General features: G+C 38.8%; 2 protein-coding genes across 6 annotated transcripts in view; one reads left to right on the top strand and one right to left on the bottom strand.

Annotated features, from left to right (window-relative positions):
• Positions 1-20193, top strand: part of Hr4 (nuclear hormone receptor 4) — a 132631-nt gene that overhangs the window by 103064 nt on the left and 9374 nt on the right. For 4 of the 5 annotated variants that reach the window (XM_089732750.1, XM_089732751.1, XM_089732748.1 and 1 more), the window contains 5 exons: positions 6457-6561; positions 14038-15147; positions 15222-15436; positions 15515-15910; positions 16763-16955. In XM_089732750.1, the coding sequence (XP_089588876.1) occupies positions 6462-6561; positions 14038-15147; positions 15222-15436; positions 15515-15910; positions 16763-16955 (2014 nt within the window). In that variant the 5' untranslated portion in view covers positions 6457-6461. Of the gene's footprint in view, positions 1-6456; positions 6562-12277; positions 13229-14037; positions 15148-15221; positions 15437-15514; positions 15911-16762; positions 16956-20193 lie in introns of those variants that run through there. The other variant, XM_089732753.1, reaches the window with a different exon arrangement.
• Positions 239-4350, bottom strand: LOC149501426 (uncharacterized). Its single transcript, XM_089732856.1, has 2 exons — positions 3653-4350; positions 239-471 (listed from the first exon to the last, which is right to left on the bottom strand). Exons 1-2 carry the CDS (start codon positions 4328-4330, stop codon positions 457-459), a joined length of 693 nt encoding a protein of 230 aa, XP_089588982.1. The 5' UTR covers positions 4331-4350; the 3' UTR covers positions 239-456.

Below are 20193 nucleotides of genomic sequence, written 5' to 3'. Positions count from 1 at the left end.
CAGCTTATAAAAAAATACTGTAGCTCTGCCAACAAAAAAAAAATAAACGTTCGACGAAAATAATTTAGTAGAATTAACCGAATCACACTTATCGTTTTTATACTACAACATTAAGACGGCTTCGTTTTGTCGATCTAAAACTGTCCGAGTTCGTCAACCTTTTCAGTAAACAATGGAATTTCACTGAAATACTCATTTCGATTTGAGCTTACCGTTAATATCTTGTGTTGCAAATGATGTGACAATAAAAACCAGCAGCGTAACGACAAGTTCTTTTATTTGTGCGAAAATGCAGAAAGCAGCTAGAAATGGCTGGCACGGCTTGTTTTATTAACACTATCCCCCCTTCGTTGGCTTTGGCTGGCGGCGGTGGCGTTGGCTGTGGCGGAAGGGGGCGTGTTAATATGGCTTGGCGGCTTGGCTGGCGGCAGGGCATGACAGCTGACGTCACGTCCGTTACATTCGGCCATCCTGCAACAATTGCTCCCGCAATGGGGAACACACAAAAACATTTAGTTCTCAAATAAATCAATAAGGTCTTCAGTTTCGACCTGCTCATCGGAACTACTAGCGCTATCAGACACATGGGTTATACTTTTATAGGGCCTTAATGAATCTGTTGATACCAGGCCAGTGAAGTTTTTATAACTTCGTAAACCTTTTAGATATACTTCTAATTCGATACCAATTGTTACCTACTACTTTAGTTACTACATACGGACCTGAGTACAAATCGTCTAATTTGGTATTAATCCTAGCGGCGCTACTAACCAGTTGGCGCCTGTCTCTACGATACAAATATGCCTTTTCTTATAAACATGAGCTTTTTTTATATTAATGTTGTGTGTCATTATTGTACTCGCTTGTTTTATCCTAGCTGCAGCTATCTTACGCCGTGCGTCAACAGTTTCTGGTTCGCGACCAAGAAAACATCACATATTGACCTACCAGAGCGCGTAAAGATTAAATCACAAGGCTTGTAGCCGCTGTTACTTTTAATTGTGTTATTTGTGCCTCAAATGACGGAGTTTAAATTATTTGAAGTTTCACTAGGATCAGTTGCCCGCAACACATAAAATTATATGTTTAGTTTGTTCAACCTGGCCAATTAGCGCGCGGACAAGCAATACCGTTTAACGTATGCCTAAACTGTTTATCTTCTGATATATTTTTTTTAAAGTACCTACTCGTAAAAGCTTTCCCGTAGTCTGTCACCACGTAATTCGGGTATCTGGACAAACCCTATTAATATATTTTTCAATGCACGAATGGTCCCGATTGAATTTACAGTACGCGTTAGTTCAGCTATCACAAATTTAGACAACGCATCTTTCATTACGATCATGTACTGGTTGGTGCCCTTTAGATGTCCTACAGAAGGGCATCATGTTATCTTTTTGTACCATGCGCATAGTATCAGATGGTTTAGAGATCGGATATAGACAGTCTTCTTTTTTTAACATAGTTATCCTTCTCATGTGTACAATAAAGACATGCTGCCACGTATTTCCTAATAAAGCGTGTCATTTTAAGAAACCAATATTGGCTTTTAATCAAAGCTAAACGATGATTTAGATCCACGTGACAAATGTCGTCATAGTGCATTTGTACAATTTTCCATTTAGCCGAAGGGACTGCGAGTCTATTTCCCTTAAAAAAATTTCGAACTAGTTCATAATTATCTTTAACATCAGCGCGACTTCGTCCGCGTGGAATATAGTTCACAAATAATGCTTTATTTTAGAACAAATTTGGTTAGCATAAAAAAACGTTATAGTGAGCCAACCTTAACATATAGATATATGCTATCGCGGACATTTTTTTTTAAAGGGGAACAATTCTGTCACATTATTTTAGCGAAACTTTAACCGCTTCTGCAGCGCAGGCACCGGAAGCTCTTAAAAGGGAAAATAACCCGATTTTGAAACATTTACTGGTACTTCGCTTGTATTGGCCTTAGCGTGACACAATGATGGTCTTAGCGGTCTTAGCGTTATATAGCCTATAACCTTTTATATAGCCTATAACCTTTCAATAAATGGGTTATTTAACACTGAAAGAATTTTTCAAATCGGACCAGCAGTTCTTGAGATTAGCGCGTTCAAACAAACTCTTCAGCTTTATAATGCTAGTATAGATTGCTTTATAATCGAACTAAGCTTTTCGTCCTGACATTGCACAGTACAGAATCAATTAGTAACTTTAAGATAATTTACGTTCATCATGTCAACAGGATGCCTATTAAGCGCGTCTACAAATGTTCCATACGTTCACCAGGTCTATACTCAACACTAATGTCATAATCTTCTTTCAAAACTCACCATCGCGCCATGCGTGGTATAATGCCGCGTTTGGTAAGCGTAGCACAAACCACAGTACAATCAGTTTCTACTATATCATGCTTACCTACTTCATAAACACGGAACCTACGTAGCGATTGTACGACCGCCAGGTTTTGAGCTCTTAACTATGATACACACTCTTCCTTCCTAGTAACCCGGCTAAAATACATAACAGGCCGCAGTGAGTTGTCAGTTTGTTTTGTAATAGTATACAAGAAATTCCTAAGTTACACGCATCGGTTTGTATTTCTGTAAGAAGCATAGGATTATACAGAGCTAGCATAGGTTTGGAACATAAACTGTTTTTCAGTTGTTCGAAATTCGCGTTATGTTCACGGCCCCACACCCATGATTTATCTTTTTTTTTTTTTCTTAACACAGTTAATGGACGCGCAAGTAACATATAACCAATAAACTGTCGCACACTATGAGCATTATTTGGCACAGGAAACTGCGAAACGGCCGTCAATTTTTGTTGCACCCGGCTGTATACCGTCTGAAGATATTTTATGACCTAAACAAGTGACTTGTTTCTCCAAGAATGAGCATTTACTCATATTTAATTTGAAGTCTCCACCATAAAATTTCCCAAGTACTTTCTCAATAACTATTGAACCTGATTTTATATCAACCGAGGGTAGAGGTAAATCGTTTAAAATTGCTAGTATCTCGATTTGACCTACATTTATTTTTACTCAATTTCTTTTCTACCCACAGACTCAATTATTCAAAAAGAAGAAACGCATGAATACAGATGGCACATATGCTAAACCAAAAGGAGTTCTACTGTACTCGAAATAATGACCTTGCGGCGTAATGAAAGCAGTTGTGTGTCTGGCACAATGCTTAATTTATGGTAGCCCTGGTCTAAATCTAAACTCGTGAAGTACTGTTCGGTGGATACTTTTATATTTTACCATAGCGTTTAACGCACGATAATCAACGCATAGCCTACTGTCGCCGTTCTGTTTCTTAATAAGACCACTGGTGAAGCATGACTAGCTTGAGATTATTTTATAATGCCGGCATCTAAAAGTTAATTAGCTTTAGATTTAACTATCGTTTGTTCATTATGAGAAAGTAAAGGTGGCGATACACGGGCTGATCACTAGTAAGCTTAATTTGCATTTGGACTAAATTGGCAATACCTAAATCATGTGTATTCGTAGCAAAGCAATGCTTATACTGTATTTTTTAAATCTGAATGACCCTTGTTATTCAATGGCTCCTTTTAATTTTTATTTATTTCTACCCTCAAATCTCGAAATATTTGTAATGGCATGGCTAGGGCAAGTAGAAATGCAACACACCTGGCTGTTTGGCTGTGGCTCCTCGCAGCTGTTGGCCCTCGGCAGGACCTCGCCCGGCGGCCACATGATGGTCTCCGAGCTCATGTTGATGACTTTGACGTAGCTGTCTTCGCCGCGCAGCAGCGTCGCAGGCAGGGAGAAGGAAGCTCGTAGTCGTGAATCTCGTAGTGCCGCAGTGGAGTAACCACGTTGCTGCTCTTTTAGTTTCCCTCCACGTGAACCAGAATTATGGAAGGACAGGGCGGCAGGCGCTCTTGGTCCGACGACGTCGAAGTCCCTTTGATTTGATTGTTCCAGGTTCTTCATCCTGTAGCTCAAGTATCGCCTTGTGGACCTCCTTCTGAAGCAATTTTTCAACACCTTCCTCGCCAGTGGAATAGGAGCTTCATCTTCTTCAAACTTGTCAGAAGACCGAGAGATCTGAGCGTGTATATGACGTTGTTTCATTTCTTTATGCCACTTCTGATTGTTGCAAATGATGTGACAATAAAAACCAGCAGCGTAACGACAAGTTCTTTTATTTGTGCGAAAATGCAGAAAGCAGCTAGAAATGGCTGGCACGGCTTGTTTTATTAACACTATCCCCCCTTCGTTGGCTTTGGCTGGCGGCGGTGGCGTTGGCTGTGGCGGAAGGGGGCGTGTTAATATGGCTTGGCGGCTTGGCTGGCGGCAGGGCATGACAGCTGACGTCACGTCCGTTACACTTGTGATTTTTATAAATTTCATTGAAACAAATCGAAACGTAAATTTACTGTTATCGTGGCTGTCTCTAACTACATACATATCCGACTCAGATGACTGGGTAACGCAAACCCGTGGTCGCCCAAAGTATGTCTTGTCGGATCCTCCGGATCCAGTCTCGTGCTTTTAGGCTGTCGAAGAACCGGTCACTGTTTCAGCGAAGCACTGCTCTTGCTAGGGCCAGTGTTATAAATTCTCTCTGGCTGAGCCCGTAAGCTCATCTACCGATGCGAAAGTAGCTGGAATAGCCCTTTAGGCTTCCAGCGATTAGGTACGAAAAAAGCTTATTTAGGAATAATGTTAATTAAGCTTTTATTAAGTGTTTATTTATCTATCGTATATAGTTATACTAGCGACCCGCCCTCGCTTCGCTTCGGAAACTGTAATTTATTATTGATTTCTCCACTATTTAATGGATGTTATTATACATATAAACCTTCCTCTTCAATCACTCTATCTATTAAAAAAACGCATCAAAATCCGTTGCGTAGTTTTAAAGATTTAAGCATACAGAGGAACAGAGAAAGCGGCTTTGTTTTATACTATGTAGTGATATGTATATAGTTTATTTATCATATATTTAAAAACAAATATATAGTTCCGTTGCTTTTATGAGTTTAGTTATATTTTTATTTAGCAGTAAACATCTTGTTGGTGAGTTACTCTATGGAACCACGTTATCGATAGTAATAAAAACACTATACGTAGTTTCATTTGATGCTAGAATAAAACACTGGGACTGCATTAGTTCTAGCATAGTTTACGTGTCGCCTCGCTTTGACAATGACATTGAAGAGTGTATTCCGTAATTTTTAATTGATATTCTTGAAAATGAATTCTTGCAATTAATTGATTACGGCTTATCCGTGATCTGAATAAATTGACAGTTTCAAACATTGACGTAATCAAATTTTAATGAAACCCATAACGTCGAATAGAAATTCAAAATAATTTAAAATCTTCACGACGCGTTCTGTGATTCAATTGGTGTTTAAAGTTTATTTGATTTTATATATTTGCTTATAATTGATTGAAAATGCAAGTTCGCCGTTCTGTGGTTTCTGGTGTTTTTTGCGTCAAACGCGTGGATATGTCATCGGACTCCCGTAAGGATACCACTATCTATTTTTAGAAAATACATACACACCATGTGTTACCATGCATGATAACATAATCGAATGTTAATAGTCAATAAATTAGGTCAGCTGCACTTATGGGCTAGAGGTATGTCAATGGGGTCTCATACGTTAGGGACAGGTTCGAGACTTACTGGGTTTTTTTTTTTTCTGAAAGTTTACCAGTATTCGCCGCGTTTAAGAACCGCCCAATATATTTACATTATTATTGTTAAAACTAAACCGTAGTTTATTTTATCTGTGCTTGTCACATTGTAAGGTTTTCAAAACGTTAAAAGTAAATATAAAATAATTAGCGCCAATTTCAACGGTAAATCTAGTTTATTCATATTTTCGACTCCCCAAAACCTAAGGAAACGTCTTTAAGCAACTCAATAGCCTTAGTTATATTAATTATTGTATAAACACATTTGGTTGCGCTTTTTGTTCAGCGAATCATAGTCATGAGAACGATATTCAATTAAAATATGGAAAAAAAAACAATTGTAATTTTATACCTTGCTTTGGCGGTGTTCATTTAAAAAGTAATACAGATTGAATGAGTTATGTTTTTAAAACGGTAAAATGCGTGAAAGTTTTACAAAAAAAAATCCAATGTAAATCAAGACAAGTACAACAAAGAAGCGTATTTTATTCGTACTAGCAACGATAATAGCCTAACAGCACATAGATCGTGGGCACGTTAGTTCAATCAAAGTAATTACAAAAAACTCAATAAACGACATTACGTAGAACAGCAAAACATTAAACAACTAAAACAACAGCAATTTATGATTAATGTCAATGTACCTAGATGGAGAAGTCTGTCAAAAGCCGCAACCAAACATTAAGACATACGTAACCACGACCACTCCGCCAGGAGTGTACGACTGGGAAAAGAACCTTCTTAATGAATCATTAATTAATTATTTTTTTCTTTGTTTACAGGAATAATGACACTTAGCCGCGGGCCGTGTGACCTCGACAACATGAGTCTATTTCAAGACCTCAAACTAAAGAGGCGGAAAGTTGACTCCAGATGTAGCAGCGATGGTGAGTTTCATTGAATTTATATTTTTGTGCTGGAAATATTTTTTTAGGTACACTAAAAAAGGAATCTCTAAAAAATAGTGTCAATATATGAAGGAGATATAAATTTTTTCTGCATCTTCCGTTAGAGAAGTTTATAGTAGTAGGCACGCGGTCTCCTGGTCTATAATAGTCCATAATATGGTACTAACCGATAACCGACAAATCAAAATGTAACCCATTTCGAAAGACGAGGTTAAAGTCACTATGATATTGCCTGTCCCGCCGCGTCACCCCTACAAATATACATATACATATATATAGCTAATAGCTATACTAGATAAGTAACTTAAAAACTGTTTACTTCAAATAAATATAGGTATAACATAATTGCCACCCCTGCGGGCTCATTGTACAACTACTACTAATTATGAAAGTTGAAAGTTTTATTTTTTTACTACACGATATATTTTACACCGTAAAACATACATTGTAATATTTATATTTTATACATAGACTTTACATACATACATGATGTTATAGGGATTAATATACAAATACGTATGTACGTATGTACATGGATATATTAGTGAGCAGTTACGCATGACTTTATTTAGAAAAAAATGGTATAACACCGTGACCGTAGGACTAGGTGGTAAAAATGGTTTATACGAAAAGACTATCCGAATAAATTGAACTTTAGTTTTCGACTAGAATTTCAGAATAAAAACCGCATTGCTGTTCTAATTTGATTTTCTAACAATACACAACACATACTATAAATATATAAAACTATACAAAACTTCAACAGTACTTAAAGAGTGTGTAGGTTTAAACTTCAATGTCGGTTCGTTTTATTGATTAAGTCAAGGAAAACATTATATTCTCTTCTTACTCGGGAGACGAACGTGTTCTGATTGCAAATGAATTGACCCTTACCTTGATCTTCGGTTTTCTATGTCTCAGCTGCGTCAAAGCGCATCATGTGTATGGTAATGCATTTAACCTAAATACCTTTGCCATGATGTTTAGTACCAAAACAATAGGTCATGGTATTATGTATTGATATTTTACGTGCAATCGGGATGCTATAAATGCGAAAATATTAGAATTTCTCCTTCTTTAAATTAGTAAAAGAATTTATTAACCCAAGATGTGAAGCTGCATGAACTTTTTTTGTCAAGTTTTTTTTTATAAAATTGTATTTGTTAATTTCACACCTATTAAACTCAAGAAGAGTACGTAATATAGTAAGTACTACATCGAACAATTCCAACAAAACAAATACCATATACCAAATACCATATTATGTTTGGTATACCATATATTACTGGTGAGTCCACTTGGTGGTGGACCACTTGTGAGTCCGCGCGGATAGGTACCACCGCCCTGCTTATTTCTGCCGTGAAGCTGATGCGTTTCGGTTTGAAGGGTGGGGCAGCCGTTGTAACTATACTGAGACTTTAGAACTTGTATCTCAAAGTGGGTGGCGCGTCTACGTTGTAGATCTCTATGGGCTCCAGTAACCACTTAACATCAGGTGGGATGTGAGCTCGTCCACACATCTATGCAATAAAAAATAAATAAATAAAATGTACTAACCAAAATAAACACCAATATTCTCCGTACGTTGTCCTCGAAACTTGCGCGAATTTCGAACGTTAACTTGTATTTTATAAGGTCAAAACTCGTTTGTCATTCGTGTTTCGTTTTGAGATGCTACGAGTTGTCATTATGAACCAACCCACGAACGATATCACTTTCGACTACGTAGCTTTGGTAGCTAGTAATTTCATTTTCATTCGTACGTGTTTTTTTTTTATTTACTTCGACCACATGTTGACGCCATGTTTATTTGGTTTTTTTTTAAATATAATCGTACTGTAGCACAGACTTCCACCTCATTTCTCAAAGTGGCAACGGCGTCCACGTGACTTGTTGGTTCGAGTTGGCTAATATAAAAATACACAATAATAATTCATTACATAACGTAAAATTGTATTATAAAGTGATAAACATTTTTGTTGCTCGTCCATTGAGATTAAAACATCAGAATACAAACATCGCGAGATTACAATATTACTTTCACTTGCTCTTTAAAATGAGAATCTACCGAGACGAGATCCGGTTATACACTTCAAGAGGACTGTGAACGTTTTTGGGCTACATATTGATAAGCTGTTGGCGCAGTCCATAAAAAATAATTAGAGAGCAATCACACGTGGTCATCTGGTTGAAGGCTATGATATCTATACTATGAAAAATTGTCAGAATAATACATATTATTACATAAATATCACGCATGAGACATGAGTTCGCTCAATGTAAATAAATGCAAACCGTAATAGATGGTTGCTTTGCTGTGGAATTACGCAGAACGGGTGGTACCGATCCGTGCGTGCTCACGACATAGCTACTGCTAGTATAATTTAATAAAGCTTTTAAATGTCGGTCTTAAAAAAGGTAATTTCGAATAAAATTACAAATTATTTTTATAAAACCTCACATCAATTCCCTTATCTTTATGCGAAACAGTTCGGCAAGCTATAAATTAACCCTAGGTGAGTTCATAGTTAGTTTACTCAAAATATTAATTAACTGAACTTGAATGTTGTAGCAAAAATAACGTCTCACCATTGAGGATTGCGTAATTGTGACGTGCGCAGTGAAGTCACAGCAAAGAAAGTTTACGTGAACCAAGCGGATAGGTGAAAGTAATAGTCACGTTGTAATCATCGCTATTGTACTCTCATGAATAACACATAAGAGAAAGATTATTCACTGTCATCAAACGTAATGTTACTGCTGTCTTAAAATGACAACAACAAATATTAAAGCCCGTTTTTAAACGGAATCGTAATTTGATTTGATGAACAGAAAATACTTTTTTTTGTTTTTAATTAATTAAACATAATTTGCGGATACCACGTTTGGGTTTCTACATGGTTTTGTAGCTAAATAATAAATATGTTTCAGAACGTAGAAATATTTTCTGAGTGAAGGCATACGAGTAACGTGACGCGTCAAAGACACAGACAAGCCATTGCTAACCGCCGAGCGGTCTGCTTTGTGCAACTGAAAAAATATCTGTCGCAAATTTTCGTCACAAAAGTAAATACGACATCAAATGAAAACATATGATTCTTGATTAGTGTTTTTTAAAATGGTTTTTCTAGACATTAGTGTCGTTTAGTGTCCTTATTAGGAACCATCTGGAATATCACAATACTCTTCTTTACACTACAAAAGAAATTTAAAAGCAGTAGCTACAGAGTTAGTGATGTCCTAATCGTCTTAAATTCATAGTGCGTCCGAAACAAAAATAGCGATTCTATTTTGGCTCCGATCAGATTTTCGATAATAAATCTAGATAACGTAGCGTACACGAAATTTCGCATTGCAACGCAAGCAGGGGGTGTGACGAAGCGGGTCGCGTGACGCGTAGCGACGCGCCCGCCCGTCTCGCCGTCACTGTGACGCGTAACTCCGACTATTGATTGTAATTTACTAGGATACACTCGGATTTTTTGCGTGAATTATTAGCGTAAATAGGCGACCGATGTCACAGCCCACCTAATTTTAAGTCTTAATTAAGTTAAAGCGGCCTAATTAAAACTCTTTTTCCAATTTACTTTTTTCGTTTTTTATTGTCATACTACGGACATCCGTGAGTGACTGCGATGACTATAAAGAATTCGAAACGTTCAAAATTGTATGATGACAATAAAAAGGTGGATGGCGGGTGGCGCATTTACGTTGTAGATGTCTATGAGCTCCAGTAACCACTTAACACCAGGTGGGTTGTGAGCTCGAACAATTTGTACCCGCCTGCCGGATTCGAACCTCGTTGCGTCGTGAATGCACGGGACGTCTTATTCTCTAGGCCATAACGACTTCAATCTACGACAGTCGCTTATGAAAAAACAGGTAATTCAATTATTAACTTACAAACAGTAACACTTGGCCCTTGAAATTATCGCGTTCATTGACAGTGCGTTTCCAGAGGTCTTTTTTGCCACGTACCATCCGGCTATGGAATGTGCTCCCCTCCACGGTGTTTCCTGAGCGCTATGACATGTCCTTCTTTAAAAGAGGCTTGTGGAGAGTATTAAGCGGTAGGCAGCGGCTTGACTCTGCCCCTGGCATTGCTGAAGTCCATGGGCGACGGTAACCACTCACCATCAGGTGGGCCGTATGCTCGTCTGCCTACAAGGGCAATAAAAAAAAATCATATTAAAAACTTTTAAAGGTTCAACGAATCAAGGCAGGGTATTCTCCTTTCTAATGCCAGAAACATAAGAGGCAAGAATTCCTACCGGAAAAAAAAGCAGCATACTAACTATTAACTGCTACTGGGACCTCGCTGTAATATAATCATAGACCTTTATGCAATTAAGATTTTTTATTTAAAATGAACGTGAAAGCAAAGCACGGAACGTGTAAGATCTAATTTTAAAGAGTAATTAGATGCGTACCGCGTAGAAAATATGAAGGAAATTGTGTGGTAGATCTATTATTATTATTTTCCTACCTATACTGATAGCCTTGAGAGGCTATTTCAGCTTCGTCCTAACGCGTGTAGGTGAGCTCACGGGACTAAAACCGGATGTGTTGTTTCTAACACTGGCCCTAGCAAGGGCAGTGCTTCGCAGAATCTACCACCGGATCGGAAACGCGACCCACTGAGAAGATTCGGCGAGAAACTCAGTGGGCTAAGATCAATAAATTCAGCTGTTTCGTGTGTGTAGGACATAACTTAGTACCATTCGTAATTGGTGATAAGGGAATGTTTCTTTCATGAAAATCTAGGTCCCGTCTTTGAAGTTCAATAACTGATTTGTTCTTAGTTACACCTAAATACCATAAAATTTGTGCAGCATACAGACGCAACCGTTCTATTTTACTTTATATAATAGAATTAATTTATACATTGTAGTTAGGTAAACAAATTTCATTTAATGGTGAATAGCAATACTGTTTGAATCAATTTAAAAAATACTTGTCAATGTTAAAATGTTTGTAGATTTTCAAATGACAGTATTAAAGACACACAACCTTGTGATAGCAAAAATCTTTTTATTTTTTAAATCAGTCGAATTCAAATTAGCAGCATGTGTGTTTTAAATTGGTCGCATCAAAATTTTCATGCACATGGAATTCATTTTACAGCAAACGAGCTGGTGCTTGATATACGAGGTGTAGTTTGACGTCGGTTCGATAAATTGAAATATACGAACGAACGGTGAAAAATAGTGAACAAATATTATTAAAGTCGATGTACTCATAACGTCGAAGGCCTCCCGATAGCGAGCTCTACACGTAAACAAATTACCTACTATACGGCTACATTTACTATTGAATCTCGATTACTCTAACACGGTCTTATTTGCGTTAAATTAAATAGAAAATCGCCCCTAATATATTTGTGTGGTGTGTTCGATTCAAATAGCCAATCGATTAAAACAAATAAGACAAACAAATTTTGTATTTTCTTCGTCTTCGCGAATCATAGACATAATCAAAACTGTTGTACAGCTTAACCACTTTTTTATTATTTTCATTTCATTATATTTAGAAAAATAGTATTAATCAAACAACAGTATCCTATTTACAAATTTTGAAACTAAAAAGCAAATCGTTTGAGGAGTTGGTTGCTGTTAGGCGCAAAACTACGAAAAAATAATGCGAAATGTAGCCGGGCGCAACGACACGTGGCGTCGCGATGCTTAGGGGGGTGGTGGGGCGACACCAGTGGTAGGGGTGTGACCTACTTTCCCGTGTGTCGGTGACCGCGGCCGACCTTCGGGCTTGCAACGATCGAATATACGATTGTGATCATCCGCCCCGAAATAAAAGTGTTGCAAGTTACGTAATCGTCTTTATTGTTGTCTGTTTACCGCACTACGGCTTTTATCGCTCATCTCCTATACAATCTGTATGTACTCTTTATAAACACGTGTTCGTGTAATACTCTGTACGTACTTATATCGATACATTGCTAGTTTCGAGTAAAGAACCGATTTTCCTCGTGACAATTTTAAACTCGTAATAGACACCGTGCTATCGACAAGTATCAAGTACTCTATCGAAAGGTGACTTATCTAGGTTCGTACGAACCTACGTAAAACCTCTGCGGGCGACGATTGCATCACGCGGCTAGAAAGATCGGTCCCCACCAATGATGTGGCAAAGGACGCGAAGTGAAATAGAGATCGTCCTCGAAGCGAGAGCGGTGCACGCGTTGCACTAGTCATTGTGCGGTTGCAGTTCGCACGCACGGCCGCCTGAGTGACCTAATAGCGGCTGGAGGGAGGGACCGGGAAGCGCAGCGCGGGGAGCGGGCCGCAGCCGCTCGTGCGGTAGGTCGGGCTCATAGCGCGCGCCCGCCGCCCGCCGCCGCGGCAACACGCTCTGGAAAACTTTCTTCGTGACTTTTCCTCGCCTAAAACTCTACTGATATTCGCACGTGAGCGCCGAGACCGGTACGCGCACGCCGGTCTCACATGATTCTCTTAATCATTGCTCCGCATTCAAATCGTAGTTGGGTGCAATATTGAACAATAAAAACCCGGTGAACAATAATGTGATTCCAAAAAATTCTAATGCTACATTTTAATATATGGATGGTCGTGCGATGTAAGCCGGGTCGCGTACGAAGTTAAAACTACGCCTATGGATCTTGTCATAAAAAGTTGGTAATGTTTATGATTTTCTGTTACGTGTATTCTATTTCCATCGAAACGTACGAGGCAGCGAGATTTCCACAGTTCTGAAGTAATTTTCGAAAATATTAATAAAGTGTTTAAATTTCATGTTATAAATTCTTGCGCTTTGATAATTCTCCGAATGTATGTAAATACTCGAAATTATATTGTGGATATGTTAATACATGTTAACTGTAATTATTATAACGGCAATGCAGTCGTGAGCGGATGACGTAGAGCCCTTTTGTGAAGTCGGTACAGAGCGTAGGCACAACGCTTCCGGGCTCGGCATCTGCGCTCGCGCCGCGCCGCTAGCTTTCACTTTCCCCTTGTCCGTCGCGCTGTTACATCTCATCGTACCCGCCGCGAACACCACAAACGTTTCCTGATTTTCCTAATTTATCTAAGTTTCCTAATTGTGAAATCAAAATTCTGTACGTCAACTTTAAATTCGATTGAAACTATTCGTAAAACTAAATTCATCATCTCTCGCTAATATTATCATTCGCTAATATTATATGTACGTTTCATGGTTTCTATTTAAATTAAAAGATAATTTATCTATGTCCCCCGATGGCTTACATTATGACGCAATCAACTAATCTAGTCGGCGACGTCGGGAAGTGCAGTGTCGGGTCCCTGCGTCGCTCCGCGCCTTCTAACTATGATCACGCCGCACGGTCGTTGACATTTCACCTAGTTTCTATTTGTTGCTTCTAAAAATCTATGGTGTTGTTTTTCGTTGGCGTGCAGACAAATGCTGTAGCTATTGTTGAACGATCGTGTTTGTTCCCAGGCGAGTCGGCGGCCGACACCAGCACTTCGTCACCTGACCCAGGACCGCCTTCGCCGCGTATGTCTGAAGCCGGGTGCAGCACGCCGCCGCACCCGCCGCCCGTGTTCGATGGCGGTGGCTCTCCGTCACCTTCACCCGCTTGCCATCCCACCGTTATACGCTCGGCGCCACCCTACTCAGTCATCAAGTTTGAAGGTGCACAATCCGCTGTCAAAGCAGAAAGTTCGCCTGCGAGTGGAAAAAACCAGCCCGCAACGCAGTCTCAGTTGTCTTCAGTGAAGTTGGAAAGCGCACCGCAAGAATCACCACAACCATTCAGACCACGTACCCTCGTACCGCCTCCGCCTGGAGTTCACGCTAATCTATCACCAGGACATTGGCCGCCGGCCGCTTGTATAAATGGTGTTAAACCTGAACTTATAGGCGGAAATTTTCCACCACAGCCGATTGAAAATAAACCAGGTGCGCGTGGACAAACACAATGGAGAGGTACTCCTGCTGTCATAATGGGCGAATCCGGAGGTGTCCGAACAATGTTCTGGACCTTACCAGCGCCTAGTTCGAGTAGTGAGCCTGCAGCCAGTGCCTCGCATACTTCATCCACACCTTCTCCTGATCCAGCTTCATGCAGTGAGGAGTCAGCAGCGAGGCTATTACTCAATTTAGGTGGCGAGTTACGACGACCTAGAGGGCCACCATTGAACATGGAACTACTCTGGGCCGGAGACGTGTCCCAGCTCCCTGCTCACCAACAAATTCACGCGTTAAATCTGAGCGCTGCTGCCGGAAGCATCGCGGGTTCTTCTCCAATGGCAGGTGCTAGTTCCTTAGCGTTACCTAGACCAGAACTGCGTACGTATGCACCAGAGACTGAACGCGATGAAGACGAACAACCAATGATATGCATGATTTGCGAAGACAAAGCGACTGGACTGCATTACGGCATAATTACTTGTGAAGGCTGTAAGGGATTTTTCAAACGAACTGTCCAAAACAGAAGGGTTTACACGTGCGTCGCTGACGGTGGCTGTGAAATTACAAAGGCACAAAGAAATAGATGCCAATATTGTAGATTCAAAAAATGTATTGAACAAGGAATGGTTCTACAAGGTACGTAAATAATATAGATTTCATAAAAATATTGGAGAAGCTGTCAGTATTTTTCTAAATGTAATTTCTTACAGCTGTACGAGAGGACAGGATGCCTGGTGGGAGGAACAGTGGAGCTGTTTACAATTTATACAAAGTGAAATATAAGAAGAACAAGAAAGCCAACAAAACAGCTACGGCTACAAGTCGAGCTTCGCCACCAGAAAAACCTAAAGAACCCTTACCCCCACTCCCACCGCATTTGGTCAATGGTACCATACTTAAGACTGCACTAACAAATCCTAGCGAGGTAAGTTCACTTTGAGTTTCTTTTTTTGAAGTCATAGCAAACATTGCAAAGGAATTAAGTTAAAGGTGGTGATTGCAGGTTGTTCATTTGAGAGCAAGGCTTGAAAGTGCCGTGTCGTCGTCACGAGATCGAGCCGTCCCTTTGGACAGGGCGCTGCACATGATTCGCGCTCTGATTGACTGTGACGCTATGGAAGACATTGCGACAGTACGACACCTCCCTGACTTGCTTCATGACACTTCGGAAATAAGCGACAAATTGTGTAAGATCGGTGACTCCATCGTGCACAAAATGGTCGCGTGGACGAAAAAACTACCGTTCATTATGGAAATCCCTATGGAAATACACTCAAAATTATTAATGGAAAAGTGGCATGAGATCTCAGTATTAACGACGGCGGCGTATCAAGCGATGCACGGAAAGCAGACCCACGCTCCTCCCTCGTCAGATCACGAACAGGACTTTATGCAAGAGGTGAGTTAGTTCTTGTCTCTCTTGGCTATTACAATATTTTACTGTTAGAAGGCCGAAAGAGAAAGTAAGAACGTCTGTTGTGGATAACTGGTGGGCCATACCAGCTCCAGACTTCCGCCACATGCAGTGCGATGCAGTTACGTGATCTGCATCGTTTCTTGCGCAACCGCCGTAGAAAGTCACCGGCTTAGACTACACGTTCACTGCTAAGTCGGCTTTACTAGAGTCATAAAATAATTCAATGGACCTAATGTTTCTATTGTCGATATCACATTAAGTTGGTTAGGCAAGTACCCAATAAAGACTCAAATGCTTGTTGCAATTTCATTTAAGATAGCGATAAAGTACATGCCTCCATTTATCTCGTCACAAGATCACAATAATAAATCTAAAGTTTCATTACGCACTATCGCAGCGAGGAAAAAAACGATTTGAATGAAATTTTACAATAAAATATCGAACAGCGAATTGCATTATTACGTAAACGTCTGTGCGGTAATAACGGTAGTTACACTGAAGCATTTTTCATTGTCTAGAGCATTTCCTTCTCACTCACATACATATATTGTAGTATTACGTAAAGTTGTACATCAGAATTATCTATTGAATCTAAATTACTCGTCAGTTTTAAGTGAATTGATGTAATCATTTGAGATCTAAATTAAAATCAAGGTAGAAACAACACAATTATTTCAAACAATTATTGTTACAAAACCTTCTTTAATAAAATAAAAATTGGATCCGATCCGATATGAATTTTTTAAGGAACTTGAAAATGGAATGAGTTCGAAGTCATTCATCGAAAAATTTCAAAAATGTTTTGCATATATTTTTAAATATTTTTTTTATCAGGTAAACGCCAATCTCCGGACATTGCAGAATTGCTTGACGTCACTTATGGGCAGGCCCATCACGCTGGAGCAGTTGCGACTGGATGTCGGACTTGTTGTGGAAAAGATGACGCAGATAACTTGTGTTTTCCGTCGCATACAGCTCCGAATGGAGGAATACGTCTGCCTCAAAGTCTATATACTGCTTAATCAAGGTAAGAATTTCTTAAAATTATAAAGATCATTATAAAATCAGAGTAAAAATCAAATGTCTTTTAAATGTAACATCTCAGTTTACTAGATCAATATAAAATTTACTCTAAAACTGGATGCCTCTGTTTACACCCAAAACTTGAATCTGGATGTAAAATATGTTTAACACGTATTATGGTGAAAGGACTTTTAAAAGTAATGCCTTTTGCCTTGAAATAAATGTTGAAAATGTTATTCAGTAGCGTTTATTTTGATAATGTATTGAATTATTCGAGATAAATCTCAAATACAGGTATAAATAACGTGCATAAAATTCCAATCAATATTTGAACACGCGACTTGAAAACGCGTATTTACAAAAACTATAGTTTGCCGTTATAAAACTTAAAAAAAACATCCCAACATACCCATCTTAACACGGTTTGACGTCAATTTCGACAAATTAACGACGAATATGCTGATTTAAAATTGTGTTAATTGATAAACGTTCAGATAACCTTTCACCGCCATTGAGGTCGGTTTTTAGGGTAAGTAAGTTAATAAAATGGAACGAAACTCTTCCTTGTATTTTGTTAGTTAAATATGACATCTCATATTCATTCTAACATAGCATTAAAACAAAAAGCCTCATACTTTATGTACGACGTCATTAAATGTACGGCACTGTAAAACAAAAACAATTTATCAAAGCTCGAAGTACATAAATCAATCGATAGACTAGCCTCCGCTTCACAAAGAACCTCATGGTGTTCGACTCATTTATTTTGCATGTCAACGCTCCGGAGCCTATAATCCAGTTATAGACATGTAGGGGGTGCAACGGCACTGCATTCATGTAGGTCAGTTACGCAAACTAGCCATCCTACAGCTGTGACGTACAGCCTGACTCATTACTCGTTTTGCACTAACGAGGTTTTTCTGTGACACGCGGACCGTGTACCGTAAGGTTTTGTTTTTTTGCTGATTTTATTATTTATCTGTGGAACGTTTCATATTATTTCATTATTGCGTGAGTCGTCGTCTTTTTTTTTATTTATTTTTTAAGTTAAAGAGGTAATGATGGCAATACATGTTAGAAAATAATCATTTAGAATCAGTACTACTTTAAAACGTTTTTGGGATGCATTTGATTAAAAAAAAATTTATAGTTTAGATGTATGGACAAGCTCACAGCCCACCTGGTGTTAAGTGGTTACTGGAGCCCATAATAGGTCTCAAGTATAGTTACAACGGCTGTCCCACCCTTCAAACCGAAACGCATTACTGCTTCACGGCAGAAATAGGCGGGGTGGTGGTACCTACTCGTGCGGACTCACACGAGGTCCTACCACCAGTAATAAACGAAATATATTTCGATAAGCATTAAACAATTGTAACTTTTTTCTCAATAGCTACGTTTTTCTTTATTTATTTATTACAAGCATGTTTTTGATCTCAATCAATTGAAACCGACAATTCGATACTAAAACACAAAATCACAGCACATTATAAAAATGTGCGAGTTTTATTCGTTAACAGTATTATGATTTATGGTACATGTAACCCAGTTACGGTCAAGAAGCGAGTCATATCGATTACGAAATCGATTTGTGTCTTCATCATAAACTTTAATTTATTTCACTTAATCGAAAAACTAACGATTTGGATTGAATTAAACATTCCACGTTCAAATAAAATCAAAACAAAATATGTATTGGCGACGGTGAGCAAACTGTATTGCCTGGTTTTTGAATAGGTGAACAATATTCAGTACGGTTCGGCTATTTTCATTGCATGTACTAGGAAACTATGACATCCTGTGTTATCGCTCCGCTGTAAGTGGGTCGACCTCACGCTCTGTCGACGTGTTTGAAAATTATTTTCACCGGCAAACGTACCTTTACGCTGTTATCAAACAAATGGAGGCAGTTTCCTGGTGCACAGATACAATGTTGCCTACAATAAATACTATCATATAGAGATATATATTTATATATTATATACGTACTATTATTCTTAATAAAATATAATTTTACTGGTGGTAGGACATCTTGTGAGTCCGCACGGGTAGGTACCACCACCCAACCCATTTCAGCCGTGAAGCAGTAACGCATTTCGGTTTGAAGGGTGGGGCAGTCGTTGTAACTATACTTGAGACCTTAGAACTTATATGTCAAGGTAGGTGGCGCATTTACGTCGTAGATGTCTATGGGCTCCAGTAACCACTTAACACCAGGTGGGCTGTGAGCTCGTCCACTCATCTAAGAAAAAGAAGAAGAAAAAAGATATATTTTTAAAATGTAAATATCCAGCGTAGTACTTTGGGATCTATTCAAAAGGATTTCCTCATAGCGTTCAATTACATGTATTAATACTAATTAATAACAATACCAATTTGATTATTGTTACAATAGTTATTTTTGTTCGTTTATATACTCATGATGAAATATGAAAGCTGATTATGGAACAATATAGTTTTAGATGTTAGAAGAAACTGCTTCTCGCGCTAATCAACACTGTTTTCATGACACGGTAATCTGCAGATGCTTCTCCGTAATCTCCCAGCTATCTCACTAACAAAATTAACATCAACGATACTCGAATTACCAAGTGAAAGTGCGTACGTCATCCATCATGATTTATTGATCTAACTGAACTAGCTAGTAGGTATTTCATACGAGTAACAACACGCCAAATAATTTGTGTAAAGTTGTGTTTAGTATTCGGCTATGATGGTAGGAATCCAATGGCGCTGTCGTCTCCTATATATTCATATGCTGAAATGATAATATGTTTATTATGTTTATGTGTCAGTCTCTGGTAACATAGGGAATCGTAATTTAAAGCCGGATGACATGCGTAATTTGTTTGCCAGTTATTTATTAATGTATAAATATAATTTATATATAATAAATGCTGGCTCCTGGCTCTTGCAAACTGTCGCCAGTCGAATTGACAGTCGCCGAAGCCCTTGTTAACAGTACTAGCGTCATCATTCTCCTGCCCTTCTCCCGGTCAGCTGAGGTCGACGCAACACGTTTTCTCCTTCCATACTCCTCTATCATATAGCATTTCTTCGCTCACTCCCCTCTTACACAAATCGTCTTTCACGCAATCCTTCCATATCTTCTTAGGTCTACCTCTTCCTCTATATCCTTCCACATTCATAGTTAACACTCTCTTACCAACCTCATTTTCATTTCGTCTCCTCATCACATGTCCATACCATCCATTAATAGTACTAGCGTAACATGCACATTT

The sequence above is a fragment of the Bombyx mandarina genome, chromosome 15 (genome assembly GCF_030267445.1).
Source record: "Bombyx mandarina strain Sakado chromosome 15, ASM3026744v2".
Classification (NCBI taxonomy): Eukaryota; Metazoa; Arthropoda; class Insecta; order Lepidoptera; family Bombycidae; genus Bombyx; species Bombyx mandarina.
The sequence above is the reverse complement of the archived record's forward strand: the minus strand, read 5'-3'. Positions and strand labels throughout refer to the sequence as shown.